Genomic DNA, 23333 nt, shown 5'->3' with positions numbered 1-23333 from the left:
AATACATTTCTTTAAACAAATGGCATATACATTTTTCTTTAAAATGTCAGTAAGACAGATTTCTCATTTTCTGAAAGCTTTCTGGATTCTTTCACAGCCTACTGCCTTTCCACATCAACATAATTCAACACTCACATAACACAGCAAAAGTCAAAACCTTGCATAAAGATTCTAGCTTTAAAGTGTCCAAATATGCAAAACTACAACTAAAAAGTTTTCAAATTAGCATGTAAACAGTACATGAGCATAAGGAGTATGAATATCTCTGTTAATCTTTTCACATACAATCCAATAAAGAAGAGTAAATGAGTATGTGCTACAGAAACAATTTTTAAAAACAGGTTTTAAAGGACTTAGTAGAACTAGTTTCTACACACTAGCACAGAAGCTTTTTCATTCAGTTTCAAACTGATGGTAACCTCTTTAAACAAGTGCTGTACTATACTTTGCCCAGTATGGGGGATAGACAAGGCACAACTGTCGAAGTTATTCAGCAGTCCAGTTGTGAGATCCTTGACATTAGCTGAAATTTCCATGTTAATTTTGTACTCATGCTATTCAACTTTAAGATGTAATTACACTTGTTACCAGCTAAAATTTGCTGTCATCACATAACTCTGAGGAGAACGAACAAAGCCTTTGGGCGCTATAGCCAAACAATATAAAAATATTAAGGAGGAAGGACGTATAGCAACTATTCTTCATAATCATGGGACTCACTTCCCACTCCAGTATGTGGGTGATTCATCTTTTAAAGATTAAAATAACATTCATTATTAAAAAAATGTTCACAGTAAGAAAAACTACCATCTGTGCTATGAATACAAACTTCATTAATGTGTTGTGAGAACCTTCTTAGATATCTGCACAGATTATTTGTATAGATTACAGTTATATAGGTATTTGTACACTGTACTTTAGATATCCCTTGAAAATTTGGAATGATAAAGAAAATCGCTATAAAACTAATGAAATAGTAAAAAATAAGAAGCGTTTTGCATTTAAGAAAGTTCTGGAATGTGGAAGTCATAAGGACATAAATTTCAAAAAATATACATTCATGTTGTTGTTGTTTAAGATGAGATACCACAAAGTTCCAAACTAAATTAACAAGACCAAATATATTTTATGTGTGGTGGCATCTACAGCATCCTAAGTGTATACATACATGCAGATTTAAGTATGCATATGTATAAAACTATGAATTATTTTAATGTTAATATGATCTCAAATATGATCTCAAAAAGCCCTGAGCAGATGTTATGTAACAAAAGTGGAATATCAAAATAAGTCTATAAATGGAAAATATGGTCACATTAAATGTCAGGTTAACTGAGAAGAGACATCCCAAGTGTAATCAAGACAGTCCAAGAAAGTTAGTCCGGTGAGTGTCTGTGAAGTAAGCAATGAAGCTGACTTATTTGTTTGAAGAGATGCTGCACTTAGAGCTTTCAAAAATGGAAACAAATTTGAGGCAATTAAGTAGATAAGTGAACCTCTGACAGTTGTCGAACAAGTATTATGAAAATAAGGTTGAGTATTATTTACTAAAAGGGGCAGAACTAATATAATAAGCTTCATAAACAAGTCACATTTCAAATGTTATTGAGGAGCCAAACAGAACATATTACAAAATTCAATGTGTTGATGATGACGATCAGCATAAGAATTTTATAGACATTCATGAAAGTGTAGAATCAAAAAAGGGAGAGAATAAAATATCAAAGTAACAAAGGGATATAAAGATAACTTGCAGATTATAGCTTCAATAAATTGAAGAGTGTTGGCAGTATCAACTGCAAAAGAGAATATGGGGCTAACAAGCAAGCATTTCCAAGGGTAGATATAAATCCTAGTTTTGGCCAATTCACACTTCAACTAATGGTGTAGCATCTAGGAAAAATATAATTTACTGAAATAATAGATTGGATTTTGGAACATCTGGCCCTGTTTCAAGGCCAGATGGAAACAGACTGAGTCACCAAGACAGTGATAACTGAAATTTTCAGTGGATTAGATTACTGACCTCTTGTCCCTTCAAAAGAAAAAGTACAATATGAGAATTACTGGGTAAATGATCTCCCTTTGTAAGGAAGGGCACTCAAAGGAGACATGGAAGAACATCAGAGACCGAACAGAGAGATGACTATGAATTCACAAGATGTTACAACAGATGTTCTGAATGATTAGAAATAATCAGCAGCTGATAAAGTGAGTGGAATCCTGAAATTTTGTTAAACAAGTAATGAGAGACCAGTGAAAAAGGTCTGATGCAATAAAAAAGAATAATAGGCAAGTGGTGGGGAGAGGAGAAAAGATTTGTAAGATATTACTGTTAATTTTAAAAGTACTAAAGAACTGAATTATGGGCCTTGCTAAAAACAATATGTTTTGGCTTAATGGAAAACATAATAATCCGGCACTTGTCTCGTTCAAAGAGTTTAAGATCTCAAAGCAGATAAGATTTTTAGCAGGCTGAAAATCTAGTAGGGTTCAAAATACTGTTCCCTGTTTTTTAAGTTACGAGTTCACGAGTCTTGTCCTTGTTGACATTTGTTCCTGAGAACTATGTTAAAATACTCCCAGTGAAAGAAAATATTTTGAAGCCAACAAACAGAACTACCATAAACTAACATTAAAGTACCAGGAACCAAAGGTGGGGACTTAATATTGAGTGTTAAAATGTAAGGAATGTAAATACCAGGAATACATAAAATACTTTATTAATTTATTCCAAGTTTCAGATTTTTTTTTAATCTCAGATTTGATTTTGCAGTTCTACATTCTCACACTACAGCATTTTCAGTTTTATATGTAGATCAAATATCCCTATAAGAATGTAGCACCAAAAATGCTTGTTCTCATTGTTGTGCTTTTATTTTACACATATTTTGTTATGTATTTTTTTCTCTTGCTAAAACATGAAAACTGCTGAAATGAGAACTTGCTTATCTACTAAATCAACACCTCAGATGTTTTAGGTGGCAAAGTCTGCAGATATAGCCTAAAGTCAACATTTTCTTATATTACATCCATTTTTATTTTTTATTTTTTACTTCCTTTTCTATCAGAGGTCTCACAAGATCTCTGCATTTGCCTGTCAAACAGAAGCTGTGCAGCTGTAAGTAAAATGATAATTGGAAAGATAATGTTAGTGGTATTCAGGCATCTCTCTCAAAGCAGCTTAGTCATATGCTGTATGGAATAAAAGCAGGGTTGGCTGAGTAAGGGAATTCGCTGTTTCCCAGAAAAAGCAATTGCCTAATACACATCTGGCAAAACGTTCTAAATGTTTAGTTTTGACAAAATATACACTTCATCACTTCTTATAAGGTGAGTTCTGTAGAGTGAGTATCTTCTTTCTAAAAAGGGAAAGCTCTAATTTGTACTTTAAATATACCAAGCCACTATTTGCTATTTTATGTCAAATACTATATACACTCAGCTATAACGCAAGCAGGAAATCCCAGATTAAACATCGATATTTCATTTTGCAGAATAAATGTATCATGAATGCAAACATGCCACTCCATATCTTCAGCACAAATAAAAGACGAAGAAAATGATGAACATTAAAAAAAGATACTGAGATGAAGCAACTGGTCTGAATTATAACTTTTTACTGAATTTCATACTGGCATATATAAGATTCCATGCCAAATGATTTACATTCCTTCCTACTTCGACATGGCTAAGAATGAGATGTTTCTTTTCATAATTGACAGGAGACAGATCTTCTCTGTCATTCAGCTTTTCTGGAATAAGCCCTGCCCTGCAAGAAGACTTGTTATTATGCCTCTGAGGCTCCGTAAAAAGGCTGTATTCAAGCATCTTCCTTCCTCCTCCTCAGTATTCAAGGATGAAAATGTATTTAACTTGCCTTACTTTTCACACCAGTTTTCTAAATTTAGCCGTTACTACTTTCTTTCCCCCTGAACTCTGCCTGGTTTTGAGTCCCTGGGGAGGCAGAGAAGACCACTTCCTCCTCCACAGCTGGGAAAGCTGCTCCCAAAGGGATGGAAAGGGTGAAGGATCACAAACAAATGCTCGAGAAGATGCACCAAATAGAGCACTATCCCGTAGTGAAGGGTTAAAGGGACGTATATTTATTTTGTTGGCAAGGTGAACACTTACTAACTTGCCTGGGCAGTGGGAAAGAGCACTTCATTAAAGCAGTATGAGTCCATCAGACCCAGATGGGGAAACAGCAAAATCCTCCCTCGGTTATGTGTGCGAATATGTGCATGTTGGGGGTTGTATTTCAGCTATTGCCACTACAGCCAGGAAGTGTCAAGGAGAAGTTGGGGAAAACATTACTACAGCGTACCTCGGGGTGTTGCTTAAAGAGCTGGATGAGAAGCACAGCGCAACTGGCGATTCCTGCTGTGCCGGTATGGGTCTTCCACCAGGCATTTGCTGGCATTTCACACAGGAATACCTGCACTTTCCATACTTTTTCCCTGAAGTGCTGACAGCTGCCGTAGCAACTGGCCACTCATTCATTCATTCAAAACAAGACAAAACAAAAAACGTAAAAGGTAAACGATTTCTCTCTCCAGTATTCATACAACCACAGTTCTCCCTAGTGGAGGTCCAAGATACAGCAAGCTTTGCAGGCAGCCTCCAAGTTCAGTTTTGTTCCTGGCCCCATTACTGCGCAAGGGCCTCCCAGGGTCATGTACTGGCCTTTCCAAAAGGAAAACAGGCTCCAGACCAAACCTTTAGAGACATGCCAGTCTCTCCTTAAAAACCCAGCAAAACTGAGCTGCAAGATTAGGCTGGTGATCTGACTCACCAGCGCGACACACGGATGGCAAACTTGATAGCAACTCAAAAACTATTGATCTCATCAAGCTTCTCATGGAAATCCTGTGTAACAGTTTGTCAGTATCCCTTAAATCTTGTCTCTTATATGTACAGTCCCTTGAATAGAGGTGTAATAATTAAAAAGAAAACTTCTAAGAGACTACACTGATAAGTCTCATTTTTTCCTTTAATATCTCACTAAGGGATTAAAAACACCATGACAATATAAGCAGAAAAATTCAGATTATCTTCCAGTTCTCCTCATTCATTCATTCTCCTCATCCAGCTTTCAGGACTGGAATATTCCTATTTTCAGCACTACTCTTGTGCAGGCCCCATATTCCTTGGGCTAGCTGTGAGAGGAAAAGAAAGCAGGGAACGGACCCATTTAAGGACAGTTAAAAACAAGTCATAACAGGAAACTCTCATTTAACTTAAAAAATAATAAAAAGTATTGGAATTAAAGACAATAACAAATTTGAACGTCTGGCTAGATACCTAGAAATGCTTCAAGGAGTCTATAAATCTAATCCATAAATCTGTCTCCATTGCATAAGAGCAAGTTTCTCAACCTGCAAAAGGTTTTCAACATGCAAAAGACCATTAAACACATGGAATTAAACATTCTTTCAAAAATTTCAATGTACTGAAAAGTGGACATGACTATGCACAAAGGTTTTGAATCTTTGCAGGTACCTGTTGCATTAATTTGCTTTGCTGTTGCAACAGGAAGTGGAATGGATGGGAAATGTCTACTTTTTATGCCAAACCCTACAAATATCTACATTTTGTGGAAAATATTCTTGACTGATATAGTCAAGAACTCCAAACTTCTCTCTCCATTTCCACTGGCTGGAAGGATGAAGGATGGCAGATGAACACCTCACAGGAAGCAAATCTGGCAAATTGGTTGCACAGGTCACAGTCCAACTCTAAGTCAAGCCTTCCTGGGACTCTCCAGAATTGAATTTTAGAGATTGCCCTTTCCAGAGGTAACAACACGTTACATAAAGAAATCCCAACAACTTCCAGCAATGTAAGCAAATGCATTTTAGCTGCTACAACAGTTTTTGACAACCCCTGAACACAATTTTCATGACATAAAAAGTAATTCATACATTCATACACTAAATAAAACATAGCACGTTGTATAGGAAAGTCTGTCCTAAGAGATCATGAGGCACACAGGGATTTTCCTCATATAATAGGAATTTTGGTCTCTAATCCGTGTTAGCTGGCCTAGTGTGGCATTCCCTTTGTTTATTTTAATTATGAAAAATTTACAGCTTCCAAACCTAAACCTAGAAGAACTTTCAGGCAGTTTCTCTTCAGGAATCAATATCCTATTCCAAGAAGCCATTTTCTGCAACAGAGAAAGTGAATTCCTCTAAAATTTCAGTGGAATCAGCTCTTTCCCAGGGTTTGGTAAATTGGTTAGTAATTTTCTGCTTTTTCAAGATCACTAGGAGTGGGAAGGAAGGAGAAGCTCCTTTTTACAGCCTTTTCATACAGCCAAATATTTACTTTATGAGATTTTCCCTCACCTTTTCCAGGTATTTCCCTCTTCCGAGGGCCCAGAAAGGGGCTAGCAAAAGCTGACAGAATAACTGCTCTTCGCCCATGCCATGTCCTGAGTGCCTGACTTCTACTTGCTCTGTAAAGTTGTTCATTTTTCAGTCCCAGCTGACTTTTGATTTGCAGCTGTTGTTAATATTATCACTTTCAGAGTTAGCTGTTTAATATAGCCAAATTAAAAAAAAGAAAAGGCTTGAAAACATTTAGTTCTTGAAATGATTAGAAATGATTATTCAGGTCAGAGATTCAGTAAAGTACAGAGGCTGCATTTGACTGAAAACTTTTAATTAAAACCCCTCTCTTGTTCTCTTTGCAAGGATGTGCCCAAGCCTGCTTTTGCATGCCTAGGAGAGTGTCTTTCTCTGTAATTACACAACATATAAACCACAAGCTAAATTACATCTTGGTTCAGTGTATCAAAAAAAAAATCCTTTAAGAAGAACAAACAAGCACAGGAACTTTTTTTTTTTTTTTTTTTTTTTTTTTTTAGCTATTTGACAGCGCTTTAAAAATGATCGCCACTGCAAAGAGTTTACAAGCTCCCTCTGCAAACATAGTTGGAGGCGATCAGAACTGATTTCTCAGCCTAGGAAATTCTTAATGAGAGCTGCTGCTGCTGCGGGGACGCGCAGGGGTCCCGTAACAGCCGCTCCTCCCCAAGGGCTCTCCGACATCCCACGCTGGGCTGCGCGCTCGCCTTTTATTCCGAGGGCGAGAGACCCCCCCGTGGGCAGATAGCAGCTCGGGAGGGAGGAGCGGAGCTCTCCACATGTCTGCCTTCCCTTATCAACTTATCATATAAGGAAAGGAGAGTGATTGATTCGTTTGCCGAGCGGTAAAATCAGGACAAAGCCGAGCAGAAGGAAGCGTTGAGGCTTTTTTGGGGGAAAGGAAGGCAGAGCCTGCAGCCACGGTGGGACTGTTCTTCCTTTGTGCATCTGACAGCTGAGGGCACGACTGGGGGGGAGGACGGCGTGGGACTGGGACGGCCAGAAAGTCCAGCCCTCGTTCAGACGACACATGGCAGCAGAGCACTGAATTTCTGTACAGGTTAACCTCGATCTGGGCTCCTGTCAGCACACCAAGGCGCTCCGGATCTGCTGGCTGGCCGCAGGAATTAAAATGCAGCTGACTGTTTACTTCACTTGGAGCTGCAGCATTTTCCTAGCTTCGGGATACAACTCCTTCAGTAAAAGCATGGAGACTATCGGCAAGAAGCAGTACCAGGTTCAGCACGGGTCGTGCAGCTACACCTTCCTCTTGCCCGAGACAGACAACTGCCGATCTTCCAGCTCTTACGTCTCCAACGCCGTGCAGAGGGACGCACCTCTAGACTATGATGATTCAGTTCAAAGACTGCAACTACTTGAAAACATCATGGAAAACAACACCCAGTGGCTAATGAAGGTAGGATAATATTTCCATCCTAAAAATTATGTTTATAATATCTCATTACCTATTTATTTTTTAAAGTTCATAAAACGCACGATCTAAACTAGCTTTCTGAATTGCTTTTCTATTCCACAAGTTGTTTCACAGTCTGAGAACACAATTTTATAGACTAGCAAGGAACAGATAACTTCACTGTTCTGCAGAGCTTGTGCTTCAAAGTTTGTCATTGCATTTGAATTGCTTGGACACATACTGATTACATAGGCAGTCAGACAGCAAGCACGTCTGAAAATTCTGACATGAAAGAACCAGCTTGTAATTTATAATGAGCTGACAGGGGCTATTTTATCTCTATTTAAACAATATAGAACATGCCTTTATCTGAGGCGGGTCTTAAAAATATATATTTGAAACATGATCTCGAAATTTGCATGGAGAAATTAGCATATGTAAGCCACGCTGACAAAGTGTTGTAATTCAAAGCGAAGACTGCAAGTCTGGCTTGCAGTGAAGTTAGCCTGGTGAAGTGACAGAACTTCAAGAAAGTTCATTGGCGGATATCCTTCTCATCCTGTAACACTTCCACTCAAGTATAAAATATTCATGGAAAAAAAATATTCTGGAAAAGGTGTTTTGGATGCCACATAGCTTCCTGTAATGGCACTCCATTGTAACTGAAGGAAAATGATGTTGATTGCCAAAGTGGCAACATGTGTATAATTAGACCTGAAACATCAGAAAAAAATCATACTGCATAAATTCTTAACACTACCAGAAAATAAAACTGATCACAATTCCATATCTTTATAGGAACTCACTTGATCCTAAATGCTACACTATTCAATATATTTTGATTTAATGAAACTTTATTTGACTGGCACCTGAAAAGGTGCAATAGTATAGTTTAATTGCATCATAAAATCATAATCCTAAATTTGTGCCTTGTACCAAGATGCCTATCTTCTAAGCAGTAAATATTTTGAGGGCTTAACTGAGCAGTTGACACAGGAACTTGAAACAATTGTTCAAGTGATGCCATAAAGGGTTTCTTTATTTAAGAATGAAATATTTGTTGCAAATGGAGAGAATTCATAATTATCTGCAATGAGTAGCCACTTTTTGATTCTAAGGCTGCTTTATTACAAAAACATTTTGCATTAGGGTTCACTTCTCCCATCATTTACAGAGGTACACAATTAGCATGATAGAATCAAAGAAACCTGCTAGCGAATTTGCGTGAGAAACAGAAGCCACACTTCAAAGCAGAAACAATAGTGCTTTCATCTACCTGAAAATGAACCTTAAGGCTTAAATCCAAAATGCACACACTTGAAGCCTGAAGTGTGGGCAGTTAAATTTGTCTTTGTGGGCTTAGGATGCTTAATGGAGACACCCACATTTTTAAGTGTTGGGTAAAATGTCAGATCAGTAGTCTTTTTTTTTTTTTTTTTTCAATCTCACAGGCAAAACTTCCCTCCACATATGGGCTTATCTGTCTATTTATTAATTTACACTGCTCACTATTGTAATGTTAAGACCAACATTAACAGATGTGCAGTGCAGGATGAAAAACACACAAAGTAAAACAGCCTAATCTCCCCAGCTGGTAAGCAATTTCCTAACATAAATAGTAAAATCACACACAACACTCCAGTGCTAAATGCCACTTAAGTAGGCAAACACAGTATCATAAGTGACATCAGGTAAACAGAAAGCAGTAAGCAAATTCCAGTATCCTTATTTAGTAAAAACTATGCTTTTTCCTGTCAGCCTCTGGGAAGTCAGCTACAAGAGGAATAGGATAAGTATATCCAACCAATTCTTTGGGGGATCAAAAGGCAGATTCTATTTTACAAGACAGAGAAGGATTTTATTTGAGCAAAGATTTCCAAGTAAGATGCTTTAGAATAGACTGATTTTTTTCTAGCCGTTCCGCAGCTAAACATCCTGTAAAATAACTACTGTTTGCCTTTTTCACTATTTTAACACCTGCTCTTTATGTCATCTGTTTTGTTCACAAAGAGGCTCCAACAAAAGTAGCTTTTCCTCAGATTTGCTTTGCTAGTGACACCTGGTCTACTAAGTGAAGATGGAAAGCAAACAATAACCTTTAATGTTGCTTATTGAGTTTACTTGCTGGGTTTTTATTTCTTAAGATCACTAATACACATTCCTGGGTTCATATTTCAACTTACCAAAATATAACACCAGATTTGTCGAGGCTTGCCAGAAAAAATTGTTCACTTAGTTTTTGTACTATACTGAAAGTGTAATATAAGATTGTTTTTTAAAAATAACCTGATGCTAATTTCTCAGCAATTGTACCAAACCTGCTTTACCACCTGCTTTTTTTAAAAAAATAATTTTGCTTATTTAAGAAGCAGTACCCGTTTTATTTTGAAGTTGCGTAAAAAAGAAAAAGACACTTTTTTAGTGTGAATTAATATTTAAAAGTTGTTCCTGAAGTGTTGCACATCCCAAAACGTTTTTACACTCCTCCCCCCATCCTGCCTTTAATCCATCAACTAAAGGAAACATTATGTTTCTGAATGAACTCTAGGCTGTATGAATGGAACAGCATGGGAAGTGTGCGCTTTATCTGGTTAATGGACAAACACAATGGGAAGAAAATTTGTTAAGCAGGGCCAGGTTCTTTTCTGCTCTGGTCCTGCATACAGGGCAGAAGACTTTATTCTATCACTGCTGCAAGTTCGATTGGTTGCTGCTTCATGAAAACATTTTTTTTTGTCCAAACAGTTTTAACGCCTTACACCATCACCGTACAGACCATACATAAAACTGGAATGTCTTTCAAAAGGAGATTACGTTTAAACGTTCAGATGACATACTAGAACAAACCACTATTCCACCTAATCCAGTGTTTAGCAGTAAGCCAGTAAGCTATGCTGCAGAGCAAAGGCCAAAACTCTAGATCAACTGTGCAATAAAAAACCTGAAATGAACTTTCTTCTTTGACATTTCCTACTTTGGGATCAATTTGTGCAGATGTGTAAGATATATATTTCTTAAAGTGTGTGTATAGGCAGGGAGAACAAGCCTCTTGTTAATAAGATTTTCAGTTAATTTGAGAGGATGGGAGGTTGGTGTACAGATAAGATACGAGACTGGAGCTTTTAAATGTAGTTATACATGTTGAGTATTATCCTTGAGAATTTCTTTATATAAAAAAACACTGAGTTTTCTAGAAGATGTGATTCTCATAAGGTCCACAATTAAAAATATCTATCTAAGTTAATGGCAATGTCACCATTTGGATCATGGCAATTCTACTGCAGGAACTGCATTTTTTTTTCAGATATTTGGCCATTGAAATAACTGAATGCTGACTTGAATTTCCTTCTTAGTACATAAACTAGATCCTACTTTAGACTACAAGGAGGTAGGACTCTGTCCAAAGCAATAGTATAAAAGAAATGGGTCGTGTTTTGTCTTTCCCATTAGAAAAAATTGAAAAGAATTTATGAACAAATTGTTGATAGTGTATGGCATATAGGGTAATTTATTTTTTAGTTTATCGGCAGGTCAAAAGACTAGAAAATAAGTCAGTAGTCAACATTAAACCTAAAGCCAGAACTTCACCTTGAACCATGCCAGCAGACTAGGAGGGGAACACTTTGCTGATAGAGGTGTAGCATCTCTGAACTGAGATTTGTTTTTCCTTATCCTGGAAGCTAAAAACCTTTTGTCATTTTGAAACATGTTTCTTCTCTGGAGGAAACTAATTCAGATGTTTTAAGATGTATGGGAGTGGATATGCATAATATTTTATGAATAAGTACCAACAAATGGTTATAATTATTATAATACTCAAGATACAGTATACAGTGGTGGTACATTAAGGTACAGAAGTTCATATCTCAAATATGAAAAAATATTCTGACATGCACCATCCAGAAACATCTGCATGCAATGGACAAGGACAAATATACTGTACAGTGCTGGATTTTGAAATACGCAAGAGATGATTCTGACTCTGAATCAAGGGCTGCATTCCTTTCTTAAGTAATGCATCTGTTTTCACTTAAATGTGAAAAGTGCTTGTTTCTGTCTATCAACTATGTATTTGCTAAGCAAAAGAGTACTGGCATGACCAAAAAGAAAATACCGTTTTACTTTGAGATTAATACATGTTATTGGATAAAGTTTCCAAGCTAGCTTAGATGATTTGACTCTGCAGTTTATTTTTATATCTCCAATAGGTAAATTCTCGTAAAAAGACTCGAAACGATACTTTTGCATGTGCTTAAAATTGTTGTAAATAATATTTCTGTCACTCCACAAATTCCAAGTTGATGGAACAGGCATGAAACAGTACAAAACAAACAAAGAAGAGCAAGAGATTTTCTTGTACACACCTACAAGATAAATTGAATTTGAGAGCTCATCATCTCCAAGATGTGATCAGAAAAAAATATGGTAGATGCCTGTTTTACTGAACCAGTCTCTTAGTAGCATTCAAAATGTACTTTCAAATGCTCTGTTTGTTATTAATATGATCACAAAGTTATCATCATTGACTGGTCCAAACAGCAAACTGGGAGACTTTCTCCATTAATTATTAACAATAAATGCTCTTTTTTTTTTTTTTTTTTACTTTTCTTTTCTTTTCTGTTCCTTCAAGTGCACATATAGGAAATTAGCCTGGAGATGCTTGAGTTGACAGTTTCCAGTCCTTTGTGTTTGCATACCCACTTAACATAAATACACTGCAACACATAACAGCATAACCCTTAGAATGTCTTAGAAACTTTTGCTGAGAGACTGAATTCCAGAATGGTGTTTTTTTTTTTACAGATAATTATCTTGTTACTGCACCTTATTTGTTGTTGATTATGAATTAATTCAATAACATGCTTCTCCTGCAATCTGCCAAGGAAAACAACCAATACCATTTTTTTTGGTTCCTAATCAGAAGAAACAAACTATCACATATGTATTCCTTAGAATACATTGAATTTTGCCTAACAGACACAGATAATTATTTCTAACCTTCAAAATATGAAGTTTTCAATGGCTGTAGTGGGCTGTCCTTTTCATACTACAGTATTTGCATTTTTGAAAATATACCACATTTTTCATTAGTCTATTTACAATACTTTTGACAGTAAACCAAAGTAACTCAGTAAATCACTAGTTATTTAACAACCTCTTACATACTTTAATGCAAGAACCCCCTCTTGCATCTATTGTTTCATGGGATTTTACAGAGCTCCAGCTGAAAGCCAGGATGGGGAGCAAAGACTCTCTGCAGCAATACCGTTATAGGGCTAGACATGCAGAGTGCTGCTAACTGATTTAGAAGATATACTCTCAGACCTTAGATTAAGGTCTACAAGGAGAAAGGTGTCACTCTCTGATCCTTCTCTGGAGCTTAGCAAACCCAGAGTTTTGTCAGATGACTCAAATGATAGTCATCATTAGTTTATGATAACGATATCATCATAAGTAGCTCCCTAGAGTAAGTTCAGTCAGTCTTTTCAGCCTGGAAGAGAAAGAGGAGTGGAAAAGTTGAAGACTTACCAGCATTTCTAAAGAAGTTGCAAAAGCTAGCATGCTGCACAGCCCTCATCCTGGCATGCAATGCTGGCACTAAAGTTTGTAAACCCCAGAATCAAGAGACAATAAGTGGAAAGTAGAAGCATGGAATATGCTACAAATATGGTACAAAATATATAGATAAACATTATGCATCCCATTTGTTAAAACAGCTTAGGAGCAAGAGTTGAATCTGGACTGACAGCCTTTCCTTGGAGTTTGGTATCTCCCCCTTCCCACATCCTGACAGAATGGAACAAAAGATGCAAGTTGCAATTTGGAAAAAAAAAAGTGTTCTGGCATCCAGTAAGAGACTTACTGATGGGAATCTTAAGGATACCAGTACAAACTGCAGATTTTCTTAAGCACTTAGGGAAAATGAGGGAAGATGGCTCTTGAACAAAAAAATAATTCATGCATGTACTAGTATATGAAACAAGGATGTCACACAGAGAAAATATGTTGGCAGTCCAAATGCAACCTAGTAAATCTCTCAGTGGTAATAAGAGCTAAACCACTGAGAAAATAATTTGTCAGAGGACTATAAATATGTATATAATCTTCAAGAAAAGGAAGGTTCCTATGGGACTGAGTAAGAACCTTCAGAAATAAGCACAGATTTTTTTTTTTTCTGTCATGATATTATTTGAATTTCTCAGACGAACCAAATATTAATTACAGGTGAAAAAATAATAGAAAAGATCAGATAATTTCACAGGGCTAAGCATCTGGAAAAAGGAAAAAAAAAATAAAAGAAAATAAAAGAAAAGAGGTATGGCACAGTAATTTAATACCCAGAAATGCCTTAGAGATATGGCACATTCCACAGTGGAACAAATTAAACCAAATAACCTCACACACACACAAAACCTGAAAAAGCTCTTTACAACTGGAAATACTGTGATCATTTCATTTCCTTTAACAGATGTATCTCTAGGAAATGGGGTAGAGGAAAAAAGAATCATATTTATTCTCTAGGAACAACTCAAATACTGTTTGGTGAATCTAAGTTTATTCCAGGCAAACTGAGCTCAGAGGAAATGTTAAAGAATTCTTCAAGTTACAAAATCCAGATCCATATTTTGTATAAAAAAATCTAACACCTAAATAGTTCTGCAAACACTCACTGTGTCAGTTTTCAAGCTTCCTAGGAAAATACATTACTACTCTTTAAATGCCTTTTTTTTTTTTTTATGCTTACTACATTTTCCAGACCAAATAATTACTGAAAATCCTATTAGTTTTCATCTGTCTGTGCAACAGGTTAACTCTAAAATTAAGATGCTATTTACAAAGCTCAGCAAATGTATCCTGCAATTTGCATGACCAGGAGATGGCTGTCTGTTCTCATTCCAACTTCCAGCAGTTTATGGCTTAGTCTGGAAGGAGACAGAGGAACTACAGGAACTTTTCTAGTGTCTTTATACTGCCCATACCAACCTTTATCACTTTATCTAATAATCTTTCAAGAGCCTACTGAGGTCACAACAAGGTCTTGCTGCTAAAAAAGAGAAGCTGACAGATTACGCAACCTTCTCTCCATTAACTCCTCTCTCTATCAGTAAAAGTATGGAAATATAGTGTCCCTCACAGAATAACATTATTCACAGAAGCTGTAAGGAGAGAACCATTCACCTCTCTAAATGAGTGAATACTTCACAGTTCTTACATGCCATTAACTTCCTTTGCAGTCCATCTGTCTCTAGGGATTCCTGTTAAACCCCAGCAGCATATAATGTCTTACCTTTGTTCAGTATCTTTTTAACACTGTAGGGTAAAATAATCTTTTCAGCTTTGTATTTGTATTCAGGACTCCAGCAGCATGTCAGAGCATAAAAAAAGAAAACTATATAGTGTACTTTTGCCATCTGGGGAACAACGTATCAACTTTCTATCATCGATGCTGGTCAGTGATTAAAATCAATGTCTTGTGGTAAAACAGCCTAGGACTTAACAGACAATTTTGTTCAACAGCTGGCTACAATATCTTATTATTTAAGTTTCCAGGAGGGAAAAAAAAAAAAGAAAAAAAAAAAAGGTTTTGCTGGATAGATCACAACTGTCTCAATGTTAGGAACTGAAATTCTTGAAGAGGCATTCCATTTTAGACTCTGTAGTACCTATTAATGTTGTAACTACCGAGGTACTAAAAATGGCTACATGCATTTCAAAAGGTGTTCAAAACATACATGATGACAGGAATAATTCAGCTTTTTCAAAATTAACATGATAGAGAATTCTGTCGTGGGACAGCATAATCAGCTACACAACTGACATCATTTGAGCTATTTCAGAAACAATGTTTTGTATGCTTTTTGAATTGTCTAAAATACATGAAAACACACTAGGCAAATGTTTGATGTTTAATTAGCACTCCATCTAATAGGACTTTTTGATAGGGAGAAAAACTAAGGTTCTCATATTTGGATAAAGAAAAATTGTACCTTTAGGAATATATTAGGAACCTTAAATCTCTAGTACACTATACCAGCTTCATCACTCTGCTTTCTTTTTGATTCAGGCCTGCACCTGACACCTGTAATCCTGGAAACAAAAAACCTCTTTTGTTCCATTCTGTCAGGGTGTAGGAATGGGGAGACACCCAGCTCAGTGGAAAGGCCATTTCCTGGGCAATAGTGACAGCCCTTACCCCACCAGCAGCTCCCCAATCCCCATAGGTGTTACATGATGTCAGTGTACTGGAGGCACTACTTTCATCATATGACCTGATGTATAGTCTTACCCTGAGGCATATGAGTAAGCTGAGTGTTTTAATTTTTATAGCTGCCACCTAAAAAAACATTTTAGTTTTATCTTTCTCTGAAGAACTTGTATGGATCATACCAAGATACTTCACGTACTTCCTTTAGGTCCTTTCCTTTGACTCCAACATTATGTTGTGTATACTTGGTTGTTTTTTTTTTTTTGCTTGTTTGTTTCCAGAAACAATTTTCATTCCCCTTGTCCATTTGCAAGGTGTAAACTACCTACAAGATCCTAGTTCAAATCCACAGTTTCAAAGTGAAATATAAAGCAGTTCCTTAAAGAGAATGTCCCAACCAGTCAAGAAGTAATAGCCTATCTTTTCGCTTCCATTGGCCATCAACTGACGATCTATCTCAGTAGTGAAAAAGTCAACAATCCAATATCACAAAAGCTGCAGATCAAGACTGAAATATATGTAACTATGGCAGAGATACTTAACATTCTTTTATATTGCATTAACAGATAACCTATCCATTCAACCAGTTCAATATTAACAGAAATTTTCTGGTAAAGATGTAATGGAAAAAAATTTCCATGGTTTTGCTTTTCTTTTCAGAAAGCCTTTCTTTAAACAGGGTAATTCAAATGTTCAAAGGAACAGCAAGTTTCGTTTTCTTAATATAACTCTAAAGAAGTGGATGAAGTAGGCAAAAGACAGCTTAAGTGAATGAGTAAAACCAGAAAAAAATCTTACATTTTTATGGTTTTAAGGAATTGACTTGAAAAAAATGAAACTTCCTTGGATGAGGTCTGAACTTTGACCATATTAATTATTCTTGCATTTTTCACTTAATGTCTAACTTCCATCCTGATGCTAGACTTTCTGTCTCATATAATGATTACCTATAAAGCAATAGTAAATACTATATATATATATATTTAAATTAGTCAACCAAACAAGACCCAGACTGATGTGACTGCTACTGGAGCCTTATTGGGAATGTTTTGTGAAAAATACTCGAACATGATGAAGCAAAGTACAAGTAACAAGAGGGTAAGCCCCAAGACTAGTAACCTAACCCTTAGAAGGGCTATAAACTGCAACAAATATAAACAATCTGACCCCTGCTGAAGGCTTATCACATACAAAAAAGGATTCTGACAATATAGAACAGTTATACTGCAGTTTACTAGCTACAGAGAATGTTTAAATATAATTTAGTAATAACTTTATATATATATATGTATATATATATATTCTGACACTTTCAGGTTTGATTTCATAGAATTATAGAATGGCTTGGACTGGAAGGGACTTTTAAGATCATCCAGTTCCAACCCCTCTGCCATGGGCAGGGACACCTCCCAATAGACCTTGTTGCTCAAAGGTCCACTCAACCTGGCCTTGAACACCTCCAGGGATTTGTATCTAGAGAAAACATATCCATGTCATGAGATCTCCTTCTTCCTTACGGTAAATTTCATTATCTTAAAAAGGTTCTGAGGACAGCATAAAAAATCCTAGCTCCACTCTAGGCAAGTAGAAAAGTTACCACTGACTTAGTGAAACTGAGATTTCATTTGATGTATCTATAAATTCATTTGTCTCAAAAGGCAAAATGCTTCATGCTTCCTAAGAGGCTAATCCAGTCAAGTCCTTCACACTCACCATTTTCCTCAGTATGTTTCCTTACAACTTCATCGTGTTGTTTAAACTTGAAGACCATAAGACAACTCCTGCCCTCAGCCAGCTTCAAGATCAGTCTTCCAACCCTCTTTTACAGCTCATTGTCTTTTTGAAGTCTTAGTTTTCTTTCACAACCCTGACAAATCCATTTTAAGTTCCTTTTTTTTTTTTCTTCTTCTCTTTGTGCCTTCTTTAAGACTATTCATCTTCTTCCTGGCTGTTCAGTTTGAATTCCCTTTTTGCTATGCCCCTTGTTCTCAGTTTTGGATTCTTTTGGCTCAGCTTTGGATTCTTTAGTTGTTGAATTTTCTTTTTGTCCCCAACCTACATGCATAATCCCCTGGGTATTAAGACAGACCTCTTTTATTTATTTATTTATTTATTTCTTGCTGGCGGCATGCAGCGTCAACAGCCTTGTACATTTTCTATTGCTAGATCTGGTTACTCATCTTCAGAGTAGAGTCTTGCATCCAAGAGAATCTCTTGAAAGTGCATTTAAAAGTGGACCATCTGAGTGGACCATCCCATCAGATCTTGACAGACAGCTTCCTCTCCTAAAATACCCATCCTAAGTGCATAGCTTTGGTTCGCAGCCATTTTTGCTGAGAGTTCCTCCTCTTCTATTTTAATCAATACCAACAGCTTTGTTTGTTTTGAGAGGATCTGGCTCCTGTTTCTGGTCTTCATAGAAAGGCACCAAGATGCAGCTGTCTGGCTTTAGGCTTTCAGGAGCACTGACTGGAACTCAGCTCAAGAGGTGATTTTCCATCACTAATTGACTGCTCTGTGGGACACCAGAGATAAAGAGGAAGTTTTGGAAGCAATGGATGGAGAGGCTTTTCTTCTTGGTGCTGTTCCAATAAACTACACTGCCTGCTTTTGGGTAGATAAGCCTAGTTATTGAGGCAAAAAATAAATAAAAAAAATAGGATTACATAATTTAAAATATTTTTTCTCAAGCATCTGTATCACACACTACATTTTGTTTCTGCAGTATGCTGCCTATATGTGCTGATCTTATTTCCAAATATTTGTGCTTGTCCACTCTTAACACAGCTTCCTGTTTTATCTTTCAAGCATGGAATTCCTCAGAAGCTTTTGCTTTAAAGACTTTTAACTGTGCTAACAGAACAACAATGGGAAATAAACAAGTACCATTTGATGAGAACATACCAAGATGTTCAGTTTTTCTACTAAGCAGAGATGAACACCTGAGTTTCCTTTACTTAAGGCAGAACTTAGTGTTTTCTGTAGTCAGTCAAGTCCATTCTGGTTTTGGGTCCTGCTTCCCCTGTCCAGTATTTTAGAAACCTCAGGGAAATTATTTGACAGCTCTGGTCTGCCAAGCAAAGTATTTTCAGACTGGTGATGAAATTTGGCAAATTTGTCAGACACATCACCTTCCCTTGTCTATCTAGCTTATCAGAGTTGGAAACAACGGAGAGAAAGATGCAGCATGGCTTACAGAAAGAACTACAGCATGTGAGAGGAAATTTTTCTTTTTGGAAATGTACAGAAAAATCAGTTCATGATATCTTAGTAGAGAAATTATATCCTCCAAAACTGAAATCAGCAGCTGACCTGTGTGCTGCCTCAGAGTCTTGAACATTCAAAAATTGGCATGTCTTCAGCTCAGATGACCAATTCTCTCTTAGTAGCATCATCACTGAGGCTTCTTCTTCTTCAAAAAGTCTTCTAAAAGACTTAAACTATATTTGGAAACTAGTATGGTGCAAAGTTTAAGAACTACTCAAAATGCTTTCAGTTTCCTTTATCTGTGAAGTTTAAAAAAAAAAAACAAACTAATGATTTTTCATGCTGAAAGATGCTCTGTGAACGCAGCTTGGAAACAGGAGACACCCAGTTTTATAGCTTACAAAAGGGACTAATTGTGTTCCACGGCTTCCTAACTAGTTTGATCCTTGAACTCCGAATCATTCTTCCTTCTGGTTGGAAGTGGAATGCAAGATGACTGCTTCCCTAGAAAGCAATGCTGAGAATGAGCTGTGAATGCCTAGCTCTCTTTCACTTCCCTGATAGCATACTTTGAAAAAGAGAAATATGCTTCATTGTTTCTTCAGAAAATTGCGCTATTATTTGCTGTTGCAAATCATAGATTTCACGAGGTGTTCTGTAAAATAGGCTGTCCTATTGAAAGAGGAATTTATAACAAACTTGAAATCGTAAATTGAGGGAAAAAATATTTTAAAAATATTTCATGAAAAGTTTATGCCAGATAAAAATTGACTAAAAAAATCTAAAGTATATAAGGCTACATAGCTACTGCCTTACATGAAAAATATCATAAGTACCCCCAACAGCATACCTGACAGTAAGTTTATTTCAGCTGCCTGTAGCTCAGTGGAATGGAAGAAAATCCTCAAATGGGAAAGGATTACTTTAGATCTGGGATAGCACCTGTGTTTATTCAAATGTGCTTTCTAGGGCAGAATTTCATTTTTATACCAGTCTGAAAAAGTCCCGATTCACTGATGGTAGCATGGAAGTACAAAATGTGACTGAAAGCATGTAGGCTTGTCTCCAAAAGGTTTGAATATTCAATTTGTGAAATTCTAGCTCAATGCCATAACTTAGTATTTCAAAAAATTAATGATTGGCAATATTTCTTAAGCTGTTCATAAATAAGGAATCCTGTTTTTGAAGGTTTGTGGTTTGTTACACATAACGAGGAATATTTATATTCATTTCAGTGAATGGCAGAAGCATCACTGGCTTTTTGTCTTCCTGGCTTCAGTGCTACTGAACTTCGGCAAAATGCCATTCATGACTCAGACTATTTATTTATTTATTCTTTATTTTTAGACTAATGGGAACTTTATGAATTCCTTCCCTGATTTCTAAGAGAAATACCACTTCGCTGTAATCTTGAACAGCAGCAATTCGGAATATTAGACTACTGCCTTAACGAATATCTGTAACTCTTAATGAGAATGGTTAATCACCAAATAATTGATTTTAGGTCTGAACATACAGTTGTTAAATCTTACTTAAAATTATTTCCCTGCCCATACAGAAACTTAGACTATTAAAAGATTTGTGAAGATGAACATGTAGTTTCTACCAACAATATTTCTGAAAACACAAGAATATTTTTCATTTGCCTTTTATTTACATCTCTTAAAAATGAACATCTGTGTGCCATGTAAGGTGTAATGCATCACATGTAGTACGAAGAACTTATGTCACCCTCCAAGTGACAAGCCACCTGAAAACACGTTCTCTTCAGTTAGGTGAGCAGTAGAGAGATACCATATATACAAAACAAGCTCAGAGGCTGGAACCATGGGAGCTCAACTGTAAGTTTGCCTTTGGGATAGTTTCAGATCTCAAAGCCTCTTCCCTTTCCCTGTTTTGCTTTTTTTCTGTCATAGCTTTGACTGTAACTTTTGTAGTTAGTTCAAAATACATAGAAAGTATGATGATGCCAGTGTTAGGAACAAAATACTTTTAGTCAAGAACACACAATGAAAGTAATTCTTTATAAATACTTGTACAGACAATAGAGGCTTTTCATGCATTTAGTTTCAAGCAATATTAATGAAATATTTATTTTTTATTCAAGTAGATTATTCCCAATGAAGGCAGGGATTTTTTTCTTCTGCTAGAAAATCATCTTATTCTAATTGAGATGTAATTAGACATGAGAATAAGTTAGTAAGCTTTAACTTAGTCTGTAAATGGCATTAACTGAATCATCTCCAGCATATAATTTACTTCAAATCCTTTATTTACTATTCTAAGAGTTAGTATTTAAACCTTCAGTATTTTATTACACAATTTTAACTTGAATATTTTCTAATAAATCACAGCTCACTTTCAGCTAGTATTCATTTATGATGTTACTTTCACCTTTTGTTTGCTGACAGGAAAATGAGATAAGAGAAAAATCTTAGCTGGAGGTCTGGACAGGCAGACATGCTCGATGAAGCGTGTAAAAAGCTAATACCGTAGAGACATCTCAAGCATTCCCATATACATTCCCAAAAGACTTTTTTTCCCTCCCTTGAGAAACAGCACATAGTCCATAGGGACTTCCTGCCCTAGGGAAAAAAAAAAGCAGTTTAAATGTCTCTTTTCCAGACATAATCACTTCTGCAGTGTACTATTTTCTTCTAAAAGTTACAGGCTTCTGAAACTGATTACTGACTTTCAAAAGACATAGGAAAATATATGATTTTAATAGAAGCTAATTTAAAATAACTGAAGGTCTGGTTGATGGGGATTGATGCAATGACTTTTAAAATTTGTTTCCTTAGATCCGTCAAGATAAATGAATCTTGGAAGGGGTAGTTATTCTTCCTTCCTTCCTTCCTTCCTTCCTTCCTTTATTTATTTTTCCCTAACTTTAAGCAGTTTTGGTAGCCTAGTATGAACAAGTATGAAAACCTATTTAAAAGAGAAAAAAACTATCTGCAAAATTGGAATTTTAAGAGTATCGTCTTCATAACACCAATACATTGCAGTGATATGGAAAGATAAATATATACATACATGGACAGCCCAGCTCCATTCGTTACACGTGTGCACATTAAGTGGTATGTGAGGCATATATATGTATAACAGCTTCTTATTGCCTTTCTGAACTGCTGCGATGAAGCTGCTGTGTTCACATTTAATTATACTGTTTTGTTCTCTCTAGAGAGTCTATCTTACATTTCACTGTTATCCACATTCAACAGGATCCAAAAAGATCCTATCCAAAGAATCTTATCCCAGTACACCTTTTGTAGTGTGTAAACTTCAACTATACTACAAATAAGCAATTTGTATATTTAATATTTGTATTGAACGTGAAGTCTGTTGAAAAGTCTTTGATGAAAGACTTGCATTTTGTCTTTATATACAGAAATGTATCTGTGATTCAGAAATTTAAGTATACATGGATGAGCTTCTAAAAAATGACAGTTGCATAGAGCCTGAAAAAAATGTTTCAAACTATGGGCTAAATTCTGCTTCAGATCACTTATGAAGAAACCAGACATGGCCAGAATCCAAAGAACACTGCCACTCTGAAACATGAGCAGGCAACTAAGACAAAGTATGGCTGGGTTAAAGGTAACTCATGACATCTAGAGTATGAAAAGTAGGAAGGTAACCTCTATACTTTGAACAAGTGTTCAGAAAAAGAACTGAGGAGACTTATCAGCATTTTCCTTATTTTGCCCTGTCATTAGAACAGAAATGGCTGCCTTAAGTTCATTTTCCATCTTGTTCACTTTTGTCTGTAGACTAAATATCTTAGGGTCCAAAATCTCAGCGTGATGACTACAGGTATTGGAAGGGCCAATTAAGTTCCTCTGGTCTAAACTCACAAAGTATGTTGTGAAAGCACAAGACATTTTTACTAGGGATGTAAGAGCAACTTAACAAGCTTTTGACAACTGAATATATGTCAAACACTGTAGCTTCAATGCACATTTAAAAAATGCCTTGCTGTAATTGATGGTCCACTCCTTCCCCTCTTTTTTTTTCCCCCCCCCCCTTAGGTTAGTGCATCTGGGCTTAGTCAAAAGTCCAGTGACATATGTGAGAGACACTTCAAGAAAGAGAGCAGGAACAATGGAAGCATATGACCTCTCCATTTGGCCAG

General features: G+C 36.3%; 2 protein-coding genes across 7 annotated transcripts in view; one reads left to right on the top strand and one right to left on the bottom strand.

The window, feature by feature from the left end:
- MCPH1 (microcephalin 1) overlaps window positions 1-23333 on the bottom strand; it is a 128345-nt gene that overhangs the window by 30085 nt on the left and 74927 nt on the right. The window lies entirely within an intron of this gene.
- Window positions 6792-23333, top strand: part of ANGPT2 (angiopoietin 2) — a 44897-nt gene continuing 28355 nt past the window's right edge. The window contains exon 1 of one of the 4 annotated variants that reach the window (XM_040553914.1): window positions 6792-7788. In XM_040553914.1, the coding sequence (XP_040409848.1) occupies window positions 7504-7788 (285 nt within the window). In that variant the 5' untranslated portion in view covers window positions 6792-7503. The remainder of the gene's footprint in view (window positions 7789-23333) is intronic. The other 3 variants (XM_040553915.1, XM_040553916.1, XM_040553913.1) reach the window with 3 other exon arrangements.

This window comes from Cygnus olor, chromosome 3 (assembly GCF_009769625.2).
Source record: "Cygnus olor isolate bCygOlo1 chromosome 3, bCygOlo1.pri.v2, whole genome shotgun sequence".
Taxonomy (NCBI): domain Eukaryota; kingdom Metazoa; phylum Chordata; class Aves; order Anseriformes; family Anatidae; genus Cygnus; species Cygnus olor.
This window is presented reverse-complemented; position numbering and strand designations above follow the sequence as displayed.